This window comes from Mandrillus leucophaeus, unplaced genomic scaffold, assembly GCF_000951045.1.
Source record: "Mandrillus leucophaeus isolate KB7577 unplaced genomic scaffold, Mleu.le_1.0 Scaffold101, whole genome shotgun sequence".
Lineage (NCBI taxonomy): Eukaryota > Metazoa > Chordata > Mammalia > Primates > Cercopithecidae > Mandrillus > Mandrillus leucophaeus.
The window spans coordinates 1,100,852-1,117,498 of NW_012098210.1; the positions used below are offsets into that span (position 1 = coordinate 1,100,852).

At 48.9% G+C, this 16,647-nt stretch overlaps 1 protein-coding gene across 2 annotated transcripts in view; it reads left to right on the forward strand.

The window, feature by feature from the left end:
• The first annotated feature begins 1,217 nt into the window (after positions 1-1,217).
• The window catches only part of TGM6 (transglutaminase 6), a 65,871-nt gene continuing 50,441 nt past the window's right edge, over positions 1,218-16,647 (forward strand). For both annotated transcript variants that reach the window (XM_011974497.1, XM_011974506.1), the window contains exons 1-3: positions 1,218-1,285; positions 15,045-15,218; positions 15,785-16,027. In XM_011974497.1, coding sequence (XP_011829887.1) covers positions 1,279-1,285; positions 15,045-15,218; positions 15,785-16,027 — 424 coding nt within the window. In that variant the 5' untranslated portion in view covers positions 1,218-1,278. The remainder of the gene's footprint in view (positions 1,286-15,044; positions 15,219-15,784; positions 16,028-16,647) is intronic.

Sequence of the window (16,647 nt, forward strand, 5' to 3'; positions counted from 1 at the left end):
TGTCAGTAATTATAAGGCTACGTGGGCCTGCAGACAGCCCATTAAAGATGCTTGATCTGCATCAAACCAGGAAGCAGAACTCAGCCTCTTTGCCACTTTCTGTAAGAAATCCAACCACATCAAACACTTTGGGGTTTTGATGCAGTTTCCTGAATATTGGGGTGATCCCAGGGAGCAGCCTCATCATACTGTGCTCAGCAGACAGTCGTCTCCTTGCTCCTCCTTGTCTCTTTCCCTCGATTCTACCCCCTCCCACTTCCCATTCCTCACTGGCCCAGGCTACATCCAGCCTCCAATAGCCCCAAGTCATCCATCAAAGCATTTCTTCAGCAAAAAGGAACCTACCCCACCAGCTCCCGTGAGAATAAAATCCCCTCTATTTCATTACACAAAAGACTTTAGATGCCTTGAATTCCAGCATCTTCAAGCCCAGAATCTTAGACTTTGAGCTAGAATGGCCCTGAAGAATAATTGAGTCCAGTCTCTTTAGTTTATAGGTAGAAACACCAGGGTTCCAGGAGGGGAGAGGTCTTGCCCAAGGTCACAGGACACCCATGGCCACCAGGCCTCTAAGCTCCTGGCTGGAGACCACTCACAAAGTCAGGGCAGATGGGCCTAGCTTCTGAGTCAGAGCCAGCCCTCCCTTTTTCTTATCTACCTCCTCTCAAGAGTCTAGTGTCCACCAGGAGAGTCTAGTGGCCCTGAATGAGGATCATGGACCTCTGCTTCTTTAGATGTCTGCAGAACAGAGAGGAGCTGTGGGCCCAGGAATCTTCTGGTCTCACCCAGGAGGGGAGAGGGAGCCCCAGACTGACCCAGCTCTGCAGCATGTAACCATGTACCTTGGGGTCCTCGCACTGGGCCTGCTTTTTCTCATCTGAGGGTTGTTGTGAAGGCTAAGAATGGTCAACCATAAATCCTAGTTCACTCCCACTCCTCTCCTTCCCCATTCTGTTTCTTGCCAGCCTTGTGACCTTTCTGAGCCTCAGTTTCTCCACAGTCCCACTCGCAACTCCATGTTTCCAAGGTCTCTTGGATGGAGCCACTTCCACAGTGAACCCCTCCAGGTGAAATTACAGGATGATTTTGTGTCTCGTGGGTGTCACTGCTAGGGTGGAGGGCCACGCCTCCTCTTTTGAATTCTGACTTTCCGGCCTAGGAGTGTCCCAAGGTTTTCCTTGTTAAAATTGGTCTGGCTGGCTGCTGTGACATGCTACACTGCCCTGACGGTGCACACACCACTGTGGGGAGGAACAGAGGAGTCCAGCTGGCCATCGCATGGCAGGTGAGTGGGCAGAGCCTGGGGCCTTGGGGCACCAGGGCGTATGAGAGGGGCTTCAAGAAACACGGGTCTGTGGGATGACGTTTGATCATTGATTGTTAGGGTTTTATAGCTGGACGGCCCACCGTGAACACATGAACTCTTCATGTGTGTTCATGAGGCCCAGGATGAAAAAACCAGCCCTAGGCCACCCAGCAAGTCCATGGCAGAGGCTGGCTTAAGCGCTGTCTTCTGGGCTGGGGCCAGGTCTCACCCCTGTGCCTCACAGGACTGAAAGAGGCGGGCACAGGACGGCAGGGGCAGAAGAAAGAAAATCTTCTCGCACCCCATGCACATTCTATGGATCCAGAGACGTTTCTGGGCATAGTTGGGAATTGTGGCCTGGGTGGGAAGGAGTGAGAGGCCCCCACAGGCTGCATCCTCGCCCGATTCCCACCCCAAGCACTTGGCAAGAGCAGCTCTGGCTGAAGTGAAAAGAGCTATATGACCTTGAGCAAGAAAATTTGCCCTTGGTACCTCTGTTTTCTGATCTGTGTAATGGGGATTATAATGCAAATTATCTCACAGCCCTGCTGTGAGGAGTTGGTGAGACCATGTGTGCTGTTCTCCCACCACACATTTCAAGTGGGGACTTGTAAACAGTAGGCTCAGAAAATGTGGGTCGGTCACAGTGGCTCACGCCTCTAATCTCAGCATTTTTGGAGGCTGAGTTGGGGGTGGATTTATGGAGCTCAGGAGTTCGAGACCACCCTGGGCAATGTGGCAAACCCCATCTCTACAAAAAAAATACAACAATTAGCTGGGCATGGTGGTGGACACCTGAAGTCCCAGCTACTTGGGAGGCTGAGGTGAGAGGATCGCTTGAGCTCAGGAGGTCGAGGCTACAGTGAGCCAAGATGGCGCCACTGCACTGCAGCCTGGGCAACAGAGTGAGACCCTGTCTCAAGAAAAAGAAAAAAAGAAAACGTGTCCCCCACGACCTCAATATAGTGGGCAGCAAACTCCCTCCGAAAGAACTTTTCTGTTAGATGCTGGGGCCCAGTAATGAGCAAGTCAGCAGAACCAGGGGTCCTACACTCAGGTATTCAAGGGGCTTGTCTGAGTCTGTGTCTGCCAGTTTTAATTGTTCAGCATTATGTGACAGTTTCATCAATCAACTATTTTTTTTTAACCTTCAAAGGCAGATATTTTAATTTCCTCATCATAGTCTAGCTCCCTCTTCATATTTCCTCCTGGCAGTTAACAGCATTGCTGGACATGTTGGGCCCTTCAGGCCCCTAGGATAGGTCTGTTCTCCTGAAGACCAGACCTTGCCAACCCCAGCTTACAGCCCAGACTGCCTGTTTCCAGAGCTGGGGTTGCCTCCCTGATGGCCCTGGTGCAGAAGGGATTGCCTTTGTTCTTCCAAGATCTGCTTCTCAAGGCTCACCTAGATGATCCCTCTTCTCTAGGCCTTTGATAACCTATCAGACTTAAACTTGACAGTGCCAAGGTTAACTGCTGAGGAAGGAAAAAAGTTGATGATGATGCCTATTGCCAGGTCTGTAACTAACTTGCTGGGTTCCTCTCTCTGAATCTCTGTTTCTCTGTCTGTGAAATGTCAGCATCAGAGTTGTCATGCCTATGTAAATGGACTATGTGTTGGATTGGATTCAATTCCCTGGATTGGGTCTTCTGGGTCCTCTTGGGAGGATCTGCTTATCAGAGCAGTAGGTCATGCCTACTACATGCTCTGTGCCTGAATGGCTGAGACATCACATCCTAGATGGAAGGTGTGTTCATCTTCCTGGAGCTCCTCCTATCCCCTCTCCCTCACTCCGTCCACGGTGGACATCCCTAGTTGACCCCAGAGCTCTTCCCTCTGGAGCCTGGATGTGGCCCTAGAATGCTCAACCCAGTTCTTCAAGTACCAGTTGATCAGTTGGCAAAGGAGGTGAGACCCTTTTGCCAAGATTAAATTATGATCGTCTTTCAGCTCAGAGATTCCAAGAATTGAGTGGAAAACTGTGTGTGAGGCTGGCTCTGGCTGGGACATTGGGTTGGAGTTGATGCGTCACTGCCTCCTGGTGAGAGAGAGACCAGCAGCTTCCAACAAGACCAGGAAGGAAAGGGAAATGGGGCAGTGGCCCCAGAAAGTCCCCAAGCAACTCCCGATTAATCATTTAGTCATGGAGTTCAGGTGCCCATGATGCGTACTAAGCATAGGATCATAATGGGGCCCATTAAAAACCAATTATGCTTAGTCCAGAGTCTGGGAGATGCTGCTGGCTTCAACAGAGCTTCCAGGGCTCAACCCCACTGGGCTGAGACAAAGAATTGGAGAGGATTATATCACTCAGCTCTCTGGTGTCACCCAAGGGTAGGAGAAGGAAGATGGATGAGCTAGGCCTTGGGGTGGGGATGCGTGGAGAGCTAAGTGGGCAGGAGGCAATGTTCTGCACATGGACACTTCCCTTTCTTCGGTGGAGCTCTGGGGCCAGCTGGTGAGCAAGTGAGATGGGGAGGAGGGGAGGAGGTCAGAGGGCCAGAAGTAATGGGCAGGGCCTGTCAAGGACCTTGAATGTCAACAAGATGGTTGTAGATTCCATGGTGATTGAGCAGGGAAAATTACATGCTGACACTCAGAAAAGTCCCTTCCCCTCTCTGAATCTCAGTTTCTCCATAGTGATGGGATGGATTGAACAGGATGAGCTGAAAAACTCTGAGGCTGTTGGGGCCATGCAGTCACTTAAGCAAGAGGCAAAGAGGGGAGAATAACAAGAAACCCGGTGCATGTAGGAACTGGGGAGGGGAGGACCAAAGTGATGGGGGAAATGTGGGGAAAGGAGGTGATGATGTAAAAATCCCTGTTTGTAGGCCAGGCGCAGTGGCTAACGCCTGTAATCACAGCACTTTGGGAGGCTGAGGCGAGTGGATCACGAGGTCAGGAGATTGAGACCATCCTGGTTAACACGGTGAAACTCCATCACTACTAAAAATACAGAAAATTAGCCGGGCATGGTGTCAGGTGCCTGTAGTCCAAGCTACTCGGGAGGCTGAGGCAGGAGAATGGCATGAACCTGGGAGGCAGAGCTTGCAGTGAGCCGAGATTGTGCCACTGCACTCCAGCCTGGGCGACAGAGCGAGACTCCATCTCAAAGAAAAAAACAATCCCTGTTTGTAGAGCTCATCACTGTGGACCCAGCACCAGGCTACGTACTCAATGAATAGGGAGACATTCATCCTGGTGGAAGCCTGTTGCCCTAGCGTGTTTATTAATGGCTTCTGCTTTCACTCTCAGAATTTCCTGGTTTAAATGATGCATTTTATCACCACCCTATTTATAATTACTAACTCACTTAATCCTCCTCAAAGCCCTAGAAGAAAGATACTATTATTGCCACGTTCTAGAGGAGGAAATCAGATCCTCAGAGAGGCCCAATAACTGATCCAGGGCCACACAGCCAACAAGGAGATGATTCAGGATGGCAGGAATTGGCAGAGCACTGGAATGGCAGCCAGGAGGTCCTGTGTAAATACTAATGATCATAACACTCACATTTCCTGAGAACCTAGGATGTGCCTGGTATCGGTCTAAATACTCTATGTGAATCCTCCCAACCCGACAAGGCGGGTACGATCATCACCCACATTATCACCAGGAGGCTGAGTTTCAGAGCTCACTCACTTGCCACACAGCCAACAAGGGGCAAAGCCTGCATGAGAGCTCAAGTGTGTGCCTCTGAAATCAGGCTCCTAGTTGCTGTGCAGAGTGAAAGGAAGCCCCGAGAAGATGGTGAGAGGGAGAAGGGGAGGAGAACAGTCAAGCTGGAGGGGCTATCAGGCTTGGGGTAACAGGCAGGTGGAGGGAGCACTCTTACCACATCCTTTCCCTGTGCCTGGGGGGTACAGCTTCAGTCCTGAGGTTGGCGAGCCTTCAGCCCTGGGCTGGGAGTTCACCCTGCATATCCCAAGGGTGAAGGCCCCCTGGGGCTGAAAACAGGCTGCCCATTCTGTCCTCAGGGTCTTGGGTTCACTGTCAACTGGAGCAGTCTCAGAGCAGATATTGCCTCTCCCATCCCCTCCGTTGGGCAGTGGGTGAGCTACCTCTCAGAGGTATGGCAAGCTGGGACCATAATCCAGTATCCAACAAAAATTTAGCCAAGGGAATTTGTGCCTGGGCAGGAAGTTGGGAAAGAGATGCTCTCTGAGATTCGAGGATAATGATGATAATGGCAGTTCTGACTCATCCCACCTCCTCTTGCACGTCTGTGATAAGGATGCAGATGCTTCAGAGGGTGATGGGAGCTGCTTTGGGCTGTGGCAGAGAAGGGGGAAAACCAGTGCAGGAAAACCATGTCCCGGGGCGATGTGACAATCTGCACATTAGCACACTCTTGGCAGGGGGTAGGGGTGCGGGGGGAGGTGTCTTGTAGGGAGGAAGGCTGAGAAGGGTCCTTGCGGGTAATCAGAGGCACTTGCTTCAGCAAACCACAGACTATCCAGACCATAAGAATCCTTCTGGGTCATTTCACAGAGAAGAAAACAGACCCAGAGAGGCAATGCGTGGGGGTGGGTGGTCAGTGATCCGTCTGCCTGCCCATGTCAGAGGCCTCACAAACCCTCCTCTTTCTCACTCTGTGGAAGGAAAGAAGTTAAGAAGGAAAGGCAGGCTTCGGAATGCGACAGCTTGAGAGAGAGGGATTATAGGGTGGGTGGGGTGTGGACTGTCGGAGCGTGAGCAGCTGACAGGGTGTGGGTGCTGATTCTTGAGGGCGGACCTAGGATGCTGCAGAGCATCAGCTTCCCTTTCCATACCCCAGCTGAGGGATGGGGGAGGAGATTCATCCATTCATCCAACTAACATTCACTGAGTACCTAATATGCCCTGGGCCCTTAGCCACGTTCTAGCAACCCAGAGAGGAGGAGACTCAGCCTTTGCCTTCATGGAGCTCTCAGTCCAGTGGGGAGAGACATATGTAAGCAAACAACTATAACACAGCATCCCTGATCACAGATAAGGGACAGAAGCCTCCACCTTAACAGAATTTGAGCTGAGGACATGGAAGGGGTGATACTGGGTTTATTTTGACAAGGGGCCTGGAAACCATCCCAAGTGCACATCTATCTCCTTGCCTTGGGCTACCCTATACCTAGGAGCCTCTGCCTATGCCCATCAGTCTCACTGTCCCCATGAGGGCCAGGAAGGACACTGGCTAGGGCAGAACTTATCTGTAATCACCAGTAGTTCCCCCTGCAGAATCTTGGACCCCAGCCCTGGCCATTACTCTACAAATGGCAGGTCATGGAGGTGAGATGCTGATGGGTGTGGGCGACTTAGATCACCAAAGCAGCAGCCCCAGGGACAGATTCCATGGGGATTAGAACAGCGACCTCCTGGGTTATGGGGTGAGTGTAGAGTTGGGCAGGGGATGGGCCGGGGGCTGGCAGGTTGGGATTTCTAGGTAATGTTTCTGCAAAACCCCATCAAAGAGCAAAGGAAGAAGTGTGTTCTATGTGGGTGATGGGGAGCAAAATAGGGACAAATGGGGAGAAGTTGCAAGAAGAAAGAGCTTGGTTCAGCAGAATGAAGGACTTTCTAACATTGGGCGGTGAGTGAGCTACCTCTCAGAGATATGGCAAGCTGGGACCATGATCAAGTATCCACCAAGAGTTCGGCCAAGGGAATTTGCACCTGGGCAGGAAGTTGTGAGAGAGATGGTCTCTGAGATTCGAGGACAGTGATGATAATGACAGTTCTGACTCATCCCACCACTTCCTCTTGCTCGTCTGTGATAAGGATGCAGATGCCTCAGAGGGTGATGGGAGCTGCTTTGGGCTGTGGCAGGGAAGCGGGGAAACAAGTGCAGGATCCATAGGGTTTAAACCCATGACCCAGGATCCAGCAGTCCTCATCCAATCCCAAACTCCCCTTGTATCCAGCCCTGGGGCATACCAGGGCTGAGATAATTACCACCCAACAACCTCATCCCCTGCTTCTGACTCACCCACTGAAAAAATAGCATCCTGTTCTGGCCTGTCCCTACATACATTGCTTGGGAAGTAGCAACATGAATTGTGGGCTACAAATCCAGTGTGTCCTCAGGCAAGAAGTCCCTTTCTTCCCACTTCTGGATCTCAGTTGCTATGTCAGTAAATGGAGACCTGAGCTCCTAATGGCTCTTCCAGCTCTGCTGATATTAGACTTGACAATTCTATGTACAAAGTACCTGGTTGGGGGAGAGGATCCTGCCTGTGTTTTCTGACTAAACCAAGGTCATCTGAGCTCAAAGTTTTGGAGTTTCAGAGGTTTGTGCCTGCCCTAGAATAACTGGGGCTAACTTGATGTGAAAGCTTTGGTTCTACTTTCCGTTGTGAGAATTGGGAAGGGTAATGGGAAAGCCCCCTGGCACTGTTGTTCCAGCTCATGCCACATGGGGTCACTGTTGAACACTGGTCCTGCACAGTCTTTGCTCACTCACCACAACAGGGGCTGTAGGAGCTCCCAATCTTGGGACACATGTGTCAGTCATGTGAGTTCCTACCCACATGTTCAGTCATTATCCCCATATCATGATGCCAGCAGGGGCTTCTGGCCTAAGCTAAGCTAAAACTAGTTTTTTCCATGAATCTCAAGCCTGAGTATTGAGACCACAGCACCAGCCCAGACAGCTCACAGGTGGAGAGCAGTTGGGAGGCTGTTGTGGTCTAGACAAGAATCTTGGCTCTCTCTATGTTTCAGTTATCAATTGCTGTGTAGCAAACCACCCCAGCACTTAGGGGTTTCAGACAACAATCATTCTCCTGCTGACAAACCTGCAATTTGGGCAGAGCTCAGCAGGGACAGCTTGTGTCTGCATCAGCTGGGGCAGCTTGCCTAGGCGCTGAAGGACCCACTTGCCAGATGGCTCAGTCCCATGGCTTCCAAGTAGTTCTGTCTGTCAGCTGGGAGCTCAGTGGGCTGTGGGTTGGAAGCCTTGGTGGCTCTCCAGGTGAGCTTCTCCATGGGCCATTTGGGTTTCTTCATTGCATGGTGGCTGGGTTCTAATAACAAGCAACCCAAGGGAACCAGAAAGAAGCTGTATTAACTTTTATAATCTAGCCTTAGAAGTCACAGTGTGTCACTGTGTCTTAGCCACAAGTCTTCCAGGTCCAGAGGGTGGGAATACATACTCTATTTCTCAATGAGAGGAGAATCAACATCATATTGAAAGAAGAGTATGTGGGATGGGAGATATTACTGCAACCATCTTTGTAAAATGCAATCTGCCACATGCTATTAACCAAAAGATTGTACAAAGATGCTGGAATATTTAAAAAGTCAAACATTTTGACCAGCCCTGTCCAGACACTTGCACACACAAGCCACTGTTCTGATGCCTGTGGTGAAGCTCATGTTGAATTTTATAGTCTGGAACTTCTAGGCTGTGACTCCTATGGAGTCAAAGATAAAGGCACCATAGCCTGGGGATAGAAAAGCCACAGACTCAGGAGGCAGATTCCCAGCTCCATCACTTAGAAGGCTGTGTAACTCTGAATCATGCACAGTGGCTCATGCCTATAATCCCAGCACTTTGTGAGGCTGAGATGGGAGGATTGCTTGAGGCCAGGAGTTGGAGACCAATCTGGTCAATATAGCAAGACCCTATCTCAAATTAAAAAAAAAAAAAGAAAAGAAAACAGGTTGTGTAACTCTGTACCTCATTTTTCTCATCTGTGACATTGAGTTAACAGTAGTACCTCCCTCATATGGTTTGTTAAGATTAAATGAGCTAATATTTATAAAATACTTGGAAAAGCACTTGGTTAGTAGGAAGTTTTATTAAATAAAACCTGTCCAATGGTCTAGCCAACAATTACTGAACATTTCCTGTATGGTTGGCATCAAATAAGATACAGTTAAGAGTTGCATGACAAGTGTCCTTGGGTGGGGAGTACTTGGTGATATAACTTCAGTGGTTCTCAACTGTGGCAGATTATATTTCACAGGGTGGTCATATCAGTATACATCTCATCTCAGTGTTCTTTTTACAATGGGACATGACATTGGTACATTTTCAGCAAGAGATGGGGCATATTTCTTCTCTTTGAACCTAGGTAGGCCTTTGTAACTGCCTTGACCCATAGGATAAGGTGGAGGTGACATTGTGTAACTTCTGAGGTTAGATCATAAAAACCATTGCATCTTCCACCATGGTCTCTCAGGTCACTTGCTCAGGGGAAACTAAGCACCATGCCAGGAGGACACTCAAGCATTTCCATGGAGAAATCCACATGGAAAGGAACCAAGGTGCTTCAACCTGTATTCAGCACCAATTTGCCAACCATGTAAGTTAGTCACTTTTAAAGTGGATTCTCTAGCCTCAGTCAAGCCTTCAGATGAGTATGGCCGCAGCTAACATATGATTGCAACTGCATAAGCAACTCCAATTAACAGCTGGCCAGTGGAGCTCTGCCCAAATTCCTGACCCACAGAAACCATGAAAGATAACATATGATTATCATTTTTCCAAGCTAAACTCTGGGTTAAACAGATTGGTTAAGAAGCAATAGATGAGTAAAACATCAACTCTTTTGTCCCTAATGCCCTCCCTCTCAATATAACAAATATTTAATAGTGTCCCTTCACCAACCTGAAATTGAATTGACACAGCTTACCTACCTCTATACACCACTTTTTAAAAAATTGTATCCTAACTATAATATAAATAGTAAATAAAAGGAAATCAGTTTTTACTAAACATACTTAAGCATGTAAATGCTTATTGAAACTTTACCAGAAGACATGATGAAGTGATCAGATGCCATCCTGTGACTGTAGTGAATCAAGACAAAAACAAGACCACTTCATAATCATGAGTGAACACAGACAAAAACATGAACATTGTCTAAGCCATTTGCTGGTCTCCATTTACTGACATATTAGCCCTATAGCTGGGCTAATATGAATAATGGCTGCTTCTTTATCACTTATGACACTAGCCTCAATTCATTCTTCCCACCTTCTATGTAGGACTATTAAGATACTCAGATATAGACTTGCCTCATTCCAAGATCAGCCTCCAATCCAGAGCAAAGCCCTGCTTCTCTGAACTTCCCCAAAACCATCTAACACAAGTCGCAATCTGTAAGTCCTCTCTAATATCCTCTTCCCAAGATGTTCCGTGGTTCTTTGTGGTGAGCGTTCTTTCTCATTGCCATGAGCGATGAGCCCTTCCTGTTCATTGTACTGATGTGTTGCTGGTGGTCTTTGGCTAGAAGGCTTTGACAGAAAAGAAAATAAATTTCAGTGTTCATCATTCATAATAAGGGGAAATAGTAATGAAACTTTTGTTTCAGTTTATATCTGTGCATGTATATATGTTTGCAGGCATATGGAGTATGGAACTTTTAAAACTGTTTCTTATGTCAATCACAATAAAACTAGTATAACCACTGACCCAGTGGTCAACAGCTGGAAGACTCCACTCCAGCCCTTGCTTGTTTGTGTGCCCTTTGGCAAGTTATTTCACTTCTCTTGACCTCAGTTTCCTCATTCATTCATTAACACATTTAAGAAATATTTGTTGAGCACCTTCCACGTATCAGGCACTGAAGATTCATCAATGAGCAAAACAGACACAGCTCCCTGCCCTTTTGGCGTTGATATTCTTGAAAGGAAAAGTAAGCAATTAAAATAAAGAAATAAAATATATTGTAAGATGTCAGTAAGTGCCGTGGAGGAAAATAGTGGAAAAGGAGGGTAGGGGTGATTTGCAATTTATAAAGGGGTGGTCAGGGAAGGTCCCACTGAAAAGGTGACATTTGAAGAAGGAGGCAAGGGAGCAGGTTCTGCAGGAATCTGAAAGGAGAGCAATCCACACAGAGGGAACAGCAGGTGCAAAAGCCCTGAGGAAGGAGCCTGTCCACAGGTTCAAAGAGAAGTAAGAAGGTCAGTGTGGCTTAAGGGGATGAGAGAGGGGAAGAGAAACAGAACGCCCAAAAAAGATATCAAAGTGCCCAATCTTGAAGGGCTTGAGGGTCATTGTCGGGACTTCAACTCTGCTGAGACAGACAGGAACCAACGGAGAGCTTGAGAGCAACCAAGTGATCTTAGATTTTAACAGGATCCTTCTGACTTCCATGTTGAGAATGAGCCCTGGGGACATGCAGGGGTGGGGGCACAGGGGAGGTGAAATAGGGAACTCAGTAAGCATGACGGCATCTAGAAAATGAAAAGGATCGGCCGGGCGCGGTGGCTTAAGCCTGTAATCCCAGCACTTTGGTAGGCCGAGATGGGCGGATCACGAGGTCGGGAGATCGAGACCATCCTGGTTAACACGTTGAAACCCCGACCCTACTAAAAAAAAATACAAAAAACTACCCGGGCGACGTGGCGGGCTCCTGTAGTCCCAGCTACTCGGGAGGCTGAGGCAGGAGAATGGCGTAAGCCCGGGAGGCGGAGCTTGCAGTGAGCTGAGATCCGGCCACTGCACTCCAGCCTGGCCGACAGAGCGAGACTCCGTCTCAAAAAAAAAAAAAAGAAAAAAGAAAAAAAGAAAATGAAAAGGGTCACAGTGCCTTCCTTAGGTGTATGTTAGAAGGCATAAGCACTGGAATACATACAAAGATTTTATTATTGTTGTTTGTATTATCCCAAATCTAATAGCTGATTGGACAAAGGAGAGATGAACTCTGGTGGCAGGGCCGACGCAGGAACATCTCAGGGGACAATCACAGGCACCCCAACCAGGAGGGGCCTTAGGAAAAGCACAAGGCAGGAAAGAGATGTGTGGGACGTCAGGGCAGGAGGTTGCAGAGGTAGAGTCTGATGCAGCCAGAGCAAAGAGTAACTGAGCTGTGAGGGGATGGGTGTGAGCTGGAGGGGTCAGATCTTGGACAGATCATAACAGACAATGGGGCATCCAGTGGAGGCTTGGGAGCAGATGTTTGACAAAATGAAACCGCAGTTTCATGAAACATCTCTTTGCTTACTAAAGCATCTCACCAGATATCACTAATTAATCTTCTACATGGCACCAGAATGATCTTTCCAAGGTGCAAATCTGATTACATCACAGCTTTGCTTAAAACAATATTTGGCTAACTACAGTCCTTAGGATAAAAGACAGATTTCTCATCCCACTCCAAGCGTTGGTGGTCTGCCGACTATGGGCCCCTCCAACCTCATTGCCTTCCCCACACATCTGCTTTCTCTCAAATTTTAGAAGTCACCGTGCTCCCTCCTGTCTCTCTGTCTAGCGCCATAGCTGCTGGCTAGAATTCAAGGCTGCACACATCCTAGAGTTTTAAGCTGTTGCTTATAGTACTCTAGCGAATAGTTTTGTTAATCTAACTACTTTAGTTTAGGTGTTCTGTGCTCCTGGGACTCCCAATGCCTCTTCCGTAGGGTTCATCTCAAAGCTTGCCCTAAATGTTTGAGGTCTATCTGCTTAATGCCAGTCTTCTCCACTGGGCTATCAACTGTGTGATGTCAGGGCCAGAGGGTATTTGATGGACTGTTGGGTCTGTAGCATCCAGCACAATGCCCAGCACTTGAATGAATGAATGCTGAATAGAGGAAGAGGATGCTTGGACTGAGACTACATCCATCACTCAACTCTTTCCTGGAGATACCCATCCAATTTAAGACTCAGCCTCAATTCCGCCTTCTCAAGGAAGCCTTGCTTGTCCTGCTTCAGACCAGGACAAGCCCTCCATTACTTTTCTTTCAGCTCCCATCCTTCTCCCTGATAGCATGTATCAAAGCGAGAATTAGTTACGTGGACTCACCTACTTAGGTGTCACCCCTGGAACATAATAAGTAACATTTATTGAGCTCTCATCTTCTGAGGACTCTAAATGACAGGAGCCATTATCCTCACAATCACGCCACAGGCATTATTCCCATTCTGCAGAGTGGGGAACTGAGAGGCAGAGAGGTCAAGAAGGCAGGCTGGGAACAGTGGTCACACCTATAATCCCAGCACTTTGGGAAGCCAAGTTGGGCAGATTGCTTGAGTTCAGGAGTTCAGGGCGACATGGCGAAACCTGGTCTCTACCAAAAATACAAAAAATTAGCTGAGTATGGTGGCATGTGCCTGCAGTCCCAGCTACTTGGGAGGCTGAGATGAGAGGATCACTTGAGCCTGGGAGGCAGAGATTGCAGTGAGCCGAGATCGCGCCACTGCACTCTAGCCTGGGTGACAGAGCGACACTCAGTTTCAAACAAAGAAAGGAAGGTGGGTCAACCAGTAGATGGCCAAGTCAGAATCTGAACCCATGTCAGCTGCCCCCAGAGGACCTGCTCATAACCATTGAGCCAGACAGTCTCACCGCACCATGCATTGAAGACAAGCCCACATCTACATCCTCAGCACCAGACACCAGCCTGGCATAGAGAATATACAGTCAATCCTCAATGCTTGTGGATTCTGTACATGCACATTGCTAATATTTATTTTTAAATCCAAAATCTATACTCTGCACTTTCTTAGCCATTCACAGACATGCACAAAGTGCAGAAAAATTGTCGCCTGACCTGACATGCATATTCCCAGCTGAAGCTGAACAGGCAATATTCTGCCTTCTTGTTTCAGCTCTCATACTATAAACAAATAACCTTTCTCTGTCCATTTAAAACTAGGGGTTTTTTGCATTTTTGTGCTTTTTTTGTTGGTGATTTCTCTGTTTAAAATGGCCGCTCAGCACAGGACTAAAGTGCTGTCTCGTGTTCCTAGGAAAGCTGCAGGAAAAGCAGGAGCAGTAAAGCTGCGATGTGCCTTACATGAAAAACATGTGTTAGGTGAACATTCAGGCATGAACTATAGCGCTGCTGGCCACAAGTTCAATATTAATGAATCAACAATATATATTAAATAATGTTTGTTTCTTCTGAGAGGGAGAGTCTTGCTCTGTGGCCCAGGCTAGAGTGCCGTGGTACAATCTTAGCTCACTGTAACTTCCACCTCCCGGGTTCAAGCGATTCTCCTGCCTCAGTCTCCCGAGTGGCTGAGATTACAGGCACCCACCACCACGCCCAGCTCATTTTTTTGTATTTTAGTAGAGATGAGGTTTCACCATGTTGGCCCCAGGGTGGTCTCGAGCTCCTGAGCTCAGGCAGTCCACCCACCTCGGCCTCCCAAAGTGCTAGGATTACAGGCGTGAGTCACCACGCCCAGCCTGAATAATGTATCTTTAAACAGAAATGCACATTTATATACTGATCAATTGATGAATAAGTTGGGACCAGAGGCTCACAGGAGCCTAAACTTGTATTTATTTTCCCTAAGGGCAATGGGTCAGTTCTCATTAATTCAACCTTTGCAGTGATTTTACAGAACTTAATGACTAAGGCTGGGCACGGTGCCTCACACCTGTAATCCCAGCACTGTGGGAGGCCGAGGCAGGCAGATCACCTGAGGTCAGGAGTTCAAGACCAACCTGGCCAACATGGCAAAGCCCCATCTCTCCAAAAATATACAAAGAAATTACCCAGGTGTGGTGATGTACACCTGTAGTTCCAGCTCCTCGGGAGGCTGAGGTACGAGAATTGCTTGAACCCGGGAGGCAGAGGTTGCAGTGAACCAAGATCACACCACTGCACTCCAGCCTGGGTGACAGAGTGAGACCCTGTGTCAAAAACAAAACAAACAAACAAAAAAAAAAAACAGAGACTCGCTGACATATGATAAATAGCAGTTGGATGAATAAATGACTGGCTGGGATTGAATGGGAGGACAAGCCCAGAGTGGGTGAGAAACACAAGGCCGTGTCCTCATCTCCCTGTCCTCTCCCCACCCAGGGATCAGAGTCACCAAGGTGGACTGGCAGCGGTCAAGGAATGGCGCTGCCCACCACACCCAGGAGTACCCCTGCCCTGAGCTGGTGGTTCGCAGGGGCCAGTCGTTCAGCCTCACGCTGGAGCTCAGCAGAGCCCCGGACTGCGAGGAGACCTTCATCTTCATGGTGGAGACAGGTAACTGAGCTCACCAGCGCCCCCTTCTCATCCGCACCTGGAGGGACCTGTCTTATGACCCAGTAACCTGAGACCTTGCAGTCAGCAGCTCAGGCTCTGGGGGAAGCAAGTCCCTGTAGGTAGACGGAGCCTTGAACCCAGGAGGCTTCTGGTGACAGCTTTCTGGGGGTGGTTGGCAGGTGCTGCCAGCAGACAGTGGGATGGATGGGATGCGTCTCTGGAACCCTGTGTGTACCAGACACCCAGGGCTCTGGAAGGGTATGAAAAACCATCAAGCACTTTGAAGCCCAAGCTTTTCTTTCCTTTCCTGGCCCGACATAGGCAGACTTTGGTTTCAAAGGATGCTGTCACTTTCTCCTTAGCCTGGAAGTGGCTGGGGTGTCAGGGCAGCTGAGGTGGACCCTCACTCGGCCACTGGCCTTCTTGCTCTTGGTCAGGTCCTTCTCCCAAAGCCTCCCAGCAGTTCAGGGGTGAAGGTGGGGCTTCCAGGCCTGTAGCTTTTTTCGCTTCTCTAAAGCTGGGTTTCCCAGGGGCAGGGTCTCCTGAGTCCCTCTCCCCTCCTCCAGGACCCCGGGCTTCTGAGGCCCTGCACACCAAAGCTGTGTTCCAGACATCGGAGCTGGAGCTGGGTGAGGGCTGGACAGCAGCAAAGGAGGCTCAGATGGAGAACACTCTAACTGTCAGTCTCGCCAGCCCTCCCAATGCTGTCATTGGCCGCTACCTGCTGAGCATCAGGCTTTCCTCTCACCGCAAACACAGCAACCGGAGGCTGGGCGAGTTTGTTCTTCTTTTCAACCCATGGTGTGCAGGTAGGAGTGGCCAAGTCCAAGGTAGAGGTGTTTCCAAAAGACATCCTCAGAGGAGGGCCTGCCCTTGGAGGGAGCCTGGGAGGTGGGTTAAAGGACAAGAAGGTGAATGCCAAGAGCTGGGCAAGTACTTGGCCTAGGAAGAGGTAGGCAATGGTCAGAGAAACCTGGTAGCAGGTGCTTCAAAGCCTGTGCTAGAGGACCCAGTGGGCAGGAGAGGCCCAGGGGTGGGTAAGAGCCAGGACTTGGGAATCAGACTGGCTTGGTTTAGTCCCAGCTCTGCTGAGCTGCTCCCCTCTACCAGTCTCCATTTCCTCATCTGTAATATGGGAAAAATAACAGTGCCTACCTCTTAGGACTGTGGTAAAAATCCATAGAGCTAAAACTTGTAACATATGAGATGCATCATAAGGCCTTAGTAAGGGGTGGCCAGGATCAGTATTCTTATTAAAATCTAAGAAATATGGCCGGGCACAGTGGCTCACACCTGTAATCCCGGCACTTTCGGAGGCCGAGGCGAGTGGATCACCTGAGGTCGGGAGTTCAAGACCAGCCTGACCAACATGGAGAAACCCCATCTGTACTAAAAATACAAAATTAGCCAGGTGTGGTGGCGCATGCCT